Below are 8950 nucleotides of genomic sequence, written 5' to 3' on the forward strand. Positions count from 1 at the left end.
GCAAGGTGTGTCTGTAGAAAATACCTTCGCCCCCTTGGTGGCAGCAGCCAGTGCTGCTCCCTCAACATCGAAGAACGCAGACCGCAGAGTCACGGGGCCCCAAGTTGAGCAGAACTCCACAGATCGAGATGCGCGTCTCGGCGCCTGGTTCTCGATCGCCCAGCGCCTAGGCGAAAGTCATGGAGGCCGACTCGAAAACCCCGGCGCCATCGACGCCGCAAGATGCGCACTCTGCGATCGTGGGAGGCGGAGGCATTTGTTTCGTATTCTAGCTCACGGCCGATGGGCGTTAGTTGCCCGAGTTGGCTCAGCTGTCTGTCTGGATGCGCACTCCCTGGAAGCGGGCCAAGGAAAAACATATTGTAATTGCGCCTAAAAAGGTACAGATAACCTGAACGGTTACCGCCCTTCATGAAAGTAATCAATTTTAGATACATGTAAGCTACAACTTCTAAAGTCACACGCACAATTTAACAGTTTTAATTGCATTACAATGGTTTTCATCATCCATTGGAATTGCGGAGGCCTGATCCACAATCTAGGTGACATCAAAGACGTCACAATTAACTTCTCGTTAACAGCCTTATGTCTCCAATAGACAATCTGAGATCGCCAACGCAATAAGAGTTGAAAGAAGTCCAAAGTCTTTTGGTGCGACCGAGAGCAAGCAGGTAGGCTCCCTGGAGGTGTCGCGATCATAGTGGACAGTGGTGTTGCAGCTCGCGAAGTCAAGTTTGAAACTAATTATGAAGCGAGCCTAGTAACACAGCTTTTTTTTTAAACAATCACAACATGTTCTATATATCTGCAACCATGCCTAACATTTGTACTTAATGTCTTATAATCACATTTAAAACAACTACCACGGCATTACATCTTAGTTGGGGACATTAATGCCCAATCCAATTTTCGGGATAGTGAGCAAACAGACACTAGAGGCCGTATTTTAAAAGATTTTATCCTGTGCAATAATGTATGCCTACTCAACAAAGGAAAGAGCGCATACAGCTGCCCGAGCTCAGGAAAAGTGAGCTGTTTAGATTTTACAGGTTTTAATTGGCATGTTCCTAATGACCCTTACGGAAGCAATCACTCTCTTGTTATGATAGGCTTGTCAAGCTCACCACAAACTATTCCGAGTAAACCCCGCCGCTGAAAGCTTCAACTAGCCGACTAGTTACTATTACAAGAAAATGCCAGTTGCCATAAAATATTTTCCGAGATTCTTAGCGTCGATGAACTAAATGAAATAATCACAACCTGTATCACAAATACCCCCCCGCATAGCAACTCCTAAGTCTTCTGGAATAGTAAAAAACCACAAAGTTTGGTACACAGGACAATGCAAAGATACAAAAAGAGACAAAACAAAATCTCGAGGATTTTCCGCAGATGCTCAACATATGACACTTATAAATTTTAGAAAGGCGAAAGCCAATGCATGCTGCATCCGTCTCGATGCTGAGAAAACTTCCTGGAAAAACTGCATATTATATATAAACAGTTCAATCACAACCATAAAAATGTGGGAATAAGTTCATAAACTATATGGCAGCTTGTCCCCCTTCGCAATTTTGCTTTTAACAGCTCTCGCGACACAAACAAGTATAAGGGAACAGGCAGTCGTACTAGGGCAACAGTTCTCTAAAGTTTCGATTTCCTCACACCACAAAGACTCCTTCTTGAAGTGCCAACATAAAGCCGCAAGGCAGACTTCCTACAAGTGGCAGTACAAATGAGCATTATAATACACTAATTACACTTCAGGAAATCGAAAAAGTACTGTCCGCCGGTATACAGACAGCATCCGGCTCTAATGAAATACATTCGGAAATGTCAGCTCACCTCTCAGAAGCTGCCGTAAATGCACTTTTGCAATTCTTCAACAAAATGTGGGTATTAGGAAAAATACCGGTGGTTTGGAAAAAAGCTGTGATTGTGCCGTTTCTGAATCCTGCAACACCGACAACCACCCCTGGCAGTTATAGGCCAATAGCTTGCACAAGTTGTCCCGCAAAATCATTTGAAAGTGTCGTGGGCATTAATTAGGCTGCAATTCTCTCTTCAATCATGTTAACTACTTGACATCCGCCAGTGTGGATTTAAAAAGGCTTGTTCAACAACTGACCACCTTGTCCGCCTAGAAAACACAGTCCGAGAAGCGTTCGCACAGAAGCAACACTGTCTAGCAGTCTTCTTTGATATGGAGAAGGTTTACGATACCACCTGGAGGTTTGAGATTCTCCGCGACCTAGCAGACCTTGGTATTGTAGGATGCTTAACTGCCTGAAAGACTTGCTGTCCGATCGTTCATTTCATGTACGCCTTGTCGCAACCCATTCGAAGAACTTTGTCCATGAGAATGGAGTGCCGCAGGGTTGTATTTTAAGTACGACAATTTTCATAGTAAAAGTGAACTCTACAGCAAAAATAATTCCAAGGTCCATTATGTATTCTGCATAGATCAATGACCTTCAAATAGCGTTCCCATCATGCGAGAGACAGACACAACTCACATTGAACAAACTCGCAATATGGCGGGACAGAAACGGATTTGAGTTTTCTCCAAAAGAAACACTTGCTGTTAGATTCTCACTCATAACAGGCCTACATGGTGAAACCACTCTGCGCCTAAATGACACCGTACTTCCAGTCAAGAAAGAACAATTTTCGTCATAACTTTTGACAAAAGGCTGCACATTCTTACCACACATAAACACCCTCCAAAAGAAAGCTTGCCACTCGCTGACTATACTCAAAGTACTGTCACATAAACACTGGGCGTCTGATAGAACACGCCTTTTGCACATCTTTCGCTCTTTGGTACGTTCCTGCTTAGAGTATGGCTGTATAACTTATGATTCAGCAAGACCGTCATACTTTAAAAAATGAGACCCAGTACATAACTCAGGCTGGCGTCTATCATGCGGTTCAAACAGAACCTCTCCTATAGCCAGCCTGTATACACAAACAAATGAACCCCCCCTACAAAGTAGAACAGCTGCTCAGACCTTTGCATATATTCGGAAGGTACAATCTCTACCAAAACTTATTTGCTATCGACTTGTACCAAAATGTTCTTTCAGAATAATATTCAACCTACTAGACCACCGCTCCTGGCATTTGAAGAGATGTGTCAGAGCCGTGGCATAGTTGACACATTACCTGGCATTGCCCACAGACATGATCCACTACCCGCGCGGTTCATCTTTGCCACATCGATCTCACTCTAACACGGTTCCGTAAAGCACAACCTCAATCACAATACTTTATTCAGTAATTCCTTGTACTAGAGGAAAAATACAGCTGCTTCATGGGCTTTTATACTAATGGTTCGAAAACGACTGGCCATATTAGAAGTGAAGTTCTCAAATGGAACTGGGAAGAAATAATTAGACCTCCGCAGTACACATCCATCTTCACTGCTGAACGTTACGCCATTTCTACAGCTGTACAGAAAGTAGTAAAGGAGAACCTCGGCCATAGTATTATATACACAGTCTCTATAAGTGTGCTCACAGCTCTTCACTCCAGAAATGCACGTACACCGCTATTGGGGGACATGACACACAATGTAAGAAAAGCCACCACACAGGGACGGAACAATTATGCTGGGTTCCGAGCCACGTCGGACTCAGTGGGATTGAGAAAGCAGATGTATGCGCGGCACATGCCCGGCACAAAACAAATCAAGAAAATAAATATACCTTCTAAAGACTGAATGAAGTTGATACACTATAAACTAAGAGGAAAGTGACAGTCTGCTTGGAGCAATCGTTTAATCAAGAAACTACACTTGTTAAAACCCGTGTTAAGCGAATGAAAATCTTGCGTTTCAAAGAAGTGATTATATGCAGTCTTCGCATAAGACACACACAGCTCAAAGACAAATTCTTACTAAGAAAACAAGACAGACCCCGTGTGGAGATGAACTAAGAGTAACCCACGTCTTATTTTCATGCAGAAAACTCGAAACACCGAGGAAGACGCTTTTTGCTGCGTTTTACAATGAACACACTCTTTTTCACCCAGATTTGATTTTAGGCGAATATGCGCTTGTTAATGTGTAATGTGTTTTTAGCCTTCTAAGGGAAGCAGGTGTTCTCAGAAAACTTTATAACCTCACTGCATGCTTCACTAGATATTACAGAACACGTCATGCAACGTTTAATCTTTGAGAAGAAGACTGAGGTTTGACCCTCCGGGCTCTTGCCCAGAAAAGGACTCACTGAGATGACCCAACTTTTTAAAGAATTATACCTCGTGTTAGGCGCATGATAGCCTTAGTTTCTCGTGTGCCCTTAAACTTAACACACCTACATTATCTTATACATATTGAGCATACCTGTGTCCATCCTCGACCAGTCTCGCCTTTCGTCCTAGTCTGCTGTCGTCCAATTTTACTGCATCGAGCCATGCGCACAAATTTTATATACAGGGTGGTAATTTCTAAGTGTTATGGAGTGTTGAAAATCGCCTGTGGGAGAAAGCATAATTCTTATCCTTCATCTGGATTATTCGAAAGGGCGGTCATTAGGAACACGAAAAATCTAGATATTAGATTAATTAACAAAAGTGACTAATTATTTTCATAATTAATTAGTCACGCCGCCCTTCGCTCTGTTTGCAATGTACCGCACGAGACAGATTATCCATGCCAGCCAATATATCGCGAAGTGAAAACAGATATAGAGCCATGCTCAAATTTCCCAATAGCGACTATCGTAATCATTGGTGATTTGTTGTCATAAATATTTCTCGTGCTTATTTTGTTATCCAATTTAAGAATTGTCCTGCACAGTCTGTTTCGATTATGGTTTCGCTATTTCTATGAAAACAACTTGGCCAGTTTTCCACACCTACAGCCGCGTTTACCCTCGTGGTGCCAGCTGCCAGTTAAACCGCCAGTCTGCGACACCATTTGCAGGTTTTTGGCTTCTCCTCAATTGGTCACATTATGGGCGGCATTGCAATCACTTTGTGAGGTGTTTATAGGGACCGCCACCTGAGGGCGGTGCGAGTGTCGTCCTACGAGGAGTCGATTAGACCGGCAACTGGCTCGATGGATTCCGACAGGGTCATTCTGGACTCGCTCTTGGCTTTCGCCAAGGACGCGCAGCTCCTAGGACGGCTCTGAATGCGCCTCCCCCCTCCACTTCCTATTTCCCATTATAGGCCTTCGAGCCGTCCCCAAACGAATACATCTTGTCATCATCATCATGAGGTGTTCATACAGAGCAGACAACTGCATTTTAAAAGCGGGTTCGTTCCTAATTCCTTAAAATTTCACCATCACTGTATCCGATGTTCTGAAACTGATCCACTCGTCTCCAAATACCCAATACAGCTCCATTTATTTCTTGAAGGACGTAAAATGAAAAGGACCTCCTTAAAGCAGTTAAGTAGAACGCCCAATATACATTCGAAAATGATATCTGTGCATTGCGAGTAGGACATCATGTACATTTTTTTGTCGTTCAGACTGCTACGCATTCCTGGGTTGTTGGTAGGCTAGTATCTGCCTTAGGAATAAATCATATGCAACAACTGCGAGCATAATTTAAAAGTGTAAAAAGTTTATAGGCTGCTTCAAAAAAACGCCAGTCACGTAAAGATTGGGCTGTACCTATTACTGCTCTTCGTTTCTATTTGTGATTTTGCAGGTAATTTGCATGTATTTTTTAATAACTAAGTTCCCGTATATTGTCTTTGGAGCTAACCTGTATAGGGCAGAGAAGCAACAAAGGTCTGTGTGGTGACAATATCAAAGTTGCTATTTAGCACTTTTGTCGTCAGAGGACCACGCAGAAATAAAAAAAAAACTCTTGCACAAGTAGTCAACGATTGACAGAAGCTATTTATATTAAATTCCAGATCTCATTAGCTCTGATAATGGAACTTGTAAAAGCTGCACCTACGTCACTCGAGGTACGCGTAAGCTTTTTACTGATATGTATAAACAGGTGTCGCATAGATTTTCCCCCTCCCCACCCACTCCTTCTGTCTTCCATCGATGTGCACCATTGTCTACGTATCTGCGGTAGAGTGTCAGTGTAGGCTACTACAATGTCCAGGGTCAAAACAGCATTCAGCCTACTGGCCCGGTTTGTCCACGAGGTAAAATGACGTAGCGGAAAAATGCGAATAGACATTTCGTTTCCCTAACACGTCCAACACGAATAATTGCTGTGTACGTTGAGTGCTTGAAACACGAATCTGGAAGGCAACTGCTCACAAAGGTTTTATTGCAGCTGCATGAGCACCACACATCAGATCATGTATTATGCAACTGTTTAATCATCAGCATTTCGGTATCATGGCTGTACGTAGGTCTATTCTCTTACCACGGAATAATCACGAAATCAAGAAGTTGATAATTTATAAAGCGTGAATGCGTGCTTAATACAGCTAAACTAGGAAGAGGACGCGTCGAAGGCACTTCAGACAACAGAAATTGTTCTAAGAGCTAGAAAGGAAACGCGCAAAATATTACGCTCTTTAGTTCCGAATCATTCTCTAAACAAAAGAGGAAAAAATGCACATATATAAAAAGGAATAAGTCCAGTTCAAAGTGCTTCAGTCACACAACACAATAATCTCCCGAGTGTAGCCACGGCGGGTGCTCGCAGTTAAATGCCTTCGAAAACTCCTTCATGTTGAGTAAGGGTAAAAAGCAGGAGATTTTCGAAGCTAGGTGCTCACGGCTGCTTTCCATGCCGCAGGAGAGAAGGTAAAAACGCCTGAAGAAAGTCTTTTGAGCTGCAACCCAATATAGCGTGCCCTGATCTAAGGCCGGTAGACGCTGCTCGTATGTGGTCCTGAGAGCTTCAAACGCGTTGCGAACGCTTTGTGCCCAGATGTAGATCTCGGGAGGCTCGTTGCTCTCGCGAAGGCTCATGTTGAAAGCCAAGCGAGCCTTTTCGTCCATGCACTGCTCGAACTGAACCAAGGCAGGACTCTCCGCGGGGGACCATGAGCCCGTCGCGTTCGCAGCGAAAGCAGCGTACATGAGGGATCGAGCCAGCAGTACACCGAGGCTGCCCATGACGAACTCGGGTGGGACTAAGCCGGTGTAGAGAATGGGCTCCTGGCGCAAGGACGCTGGCACGACGATACTGCTGGAGAGGGCGTTGTACAGAACCTCGTTGCTCAAGAGGAAACCGTCGTCGATGTCGCCTTCGTGCACGGCCGGAGGATCTTCCAGCAGGCTCCACTGTTGCTGCGCCTTGAGGCGAATGAAGAAGCCCGGAAACCCATTGGAAATGGAGGCCTCATCCAGGTCGTCCTCCCCCAATGTGCCGTCCTGGTAGGAGACGCGGAACTGGTGCAGGCGGACGTCATGAAGCCTCATGTGAGCCTCTTTACTCGCGTAGTTGCCCAACCAGGCGAACTTTTCACCGTCGGTGATGGCCTTGCGCACTCCGGCGAAAACCTCAAGGACGGCGCTATCCGCGCTCCGCTGCGGAAGGAGCTGGGTTACGATGGCACTCCTCGCGTTGCGCATTACGAGTCGAGTCGCCTGCAGGCAGGAAGACACGACGCGTTCCGAGTCGCTGCGGCTGACTCGGCGCAGGTAATCGAAACGGAACGCGTCGATGATAACCTGGATGTACAAGTAAACCACACCGTAGTTGACGAGACCCCTGAAGAAGCTGAGCAGCTGCCGAATCAAGTAGATATTGTCGGTGCATATTATCGACCATCTGCCCAGTTTGTATTCGTCCGGCAGGTGCGCATTTAAAGCGTCGAGCCATTCGGCTTGAGGGACATATTTAGTCAGGTACGCAAGAACGCCTGCGCTTTGTCGCTCCGCCAGACTTTCCGATGCCATGATGCCACTCAATCTTCGCTCGCTGTCAAATATGTCAGTCAGGTTGAACTCATGGTCTCGCATTTTTGAGATCTCGCTTAACAGCTCCTTCAGGTAGTCTTCCGCAGGCAACGTGGGCTGTGCGTCCATCTTCTGCGACAACGTCTGGCCACGCGAAATGTGCAGGAACACACCGTCGGGGAACCTGCTCAATCGTATGTCGAGGACGGTGTGAATACCATGGGCCAGCGACAGTTCTGCGATATAGCGAACGACGTCCGGGAAGGTGGACAAGCCGAGAACCTCTTCGCCGTACTTTTGCACGGGCCGCAGTACGTCACTCACGGACACTGCAGGCGCACTCACGAAACGCTCGCAGGACCTGTAGAACTTCGCCAGGTTGTAGTAACCGGTTGAGACAGTCTTGGCGCTGAGCACGCTACTAAGACTACTGTTGATGAGCGCCAGGAGCTGCCGCGTACTATAACGGAGGAAACTGGCGGGACCTTCGGGCGTTGCCGCCTTCTGCTCCCAGTTGTGGCAGACGTGACGGTGAAAGTCGTGGCACGGGTCCGTGCCGTAGTCCATCAGCGTTTGAATGTCGCGCACGGCCCGCCTGCAGACAGCACTACTGCACTCGGCGTTGTGCTGGCCGGACGCCTTGCTGCCGGCTATGTAAATGAGGATTGCCGTGCTGACCATTCCGTCTATCACCACCACGGCGATGAAGCTGATGATGATACTCGGGTAGGCGATGAGCGTCGTAGTATGTGCTGACATCTCCCGGATTGTGGTACTCCCAACTGCGAACCAGATGTGATCAGTGAAAAGTTCCGCTGTATACTGCGGTTGGCAGTAAATTCAAACTACTGCAGCCTAAATTACACGTCTTCTTATAACATAATCACGTTGATCCACATATTCTACCGAAATAGTTGATTCAATAATTAGTCTGCTTTGTGAATAAGTGTGTAGCGCGTTTAACCGAATGCAGTTTTCTGCGAGAAATGCATGGATCTATTCATCCAGGCGCCCTCTATTGCATGCTTGGGATACCATTTCCATAAGAGCTATTTGATTTGGACATAATATGTTGAGCTTATAGTACGTGTTTCGCCAGAGTCGGTGCATATTCATACA

At 45.9% G+C, this 8950-nt stretch overlaps 1 protein-coding gene across 1 annotated transcript; it reads right to left on the minus strand.

Moving 5' to 3' along the window:
• Positions 1–6580: 6580 nt before the first annotated feature.
• LOC142570638 (uncharacterized) lies at positions 6581–8590 on the minus strand. The gene has a single exon (XM_075678999.1). It carries the CDS (start codon positions 8588–8590, stop codon positions 6581–6583), a length of 2010 nt encoding a protein of 669 aa, XP_075535114.1.
• Positions 8591–8950: the final 360 nt, after the last annotated feature.

The sequence above is a fragment of the Dermacentor variabilis genome, chromosome 2 (genome assembly GCF_050947875.1).
Source record: "Dermacentor variabilis isolate Ectoservices chromosome 2, ASM5094787v1, whole genome shotgun sequence".
NCBI classification, from domain to species: Eukaryota; Metazoa; Arthropoda; class Arachnida; order Ixodida; family Ixodidae; genus Dermacentor; species Dermacentor variabilis.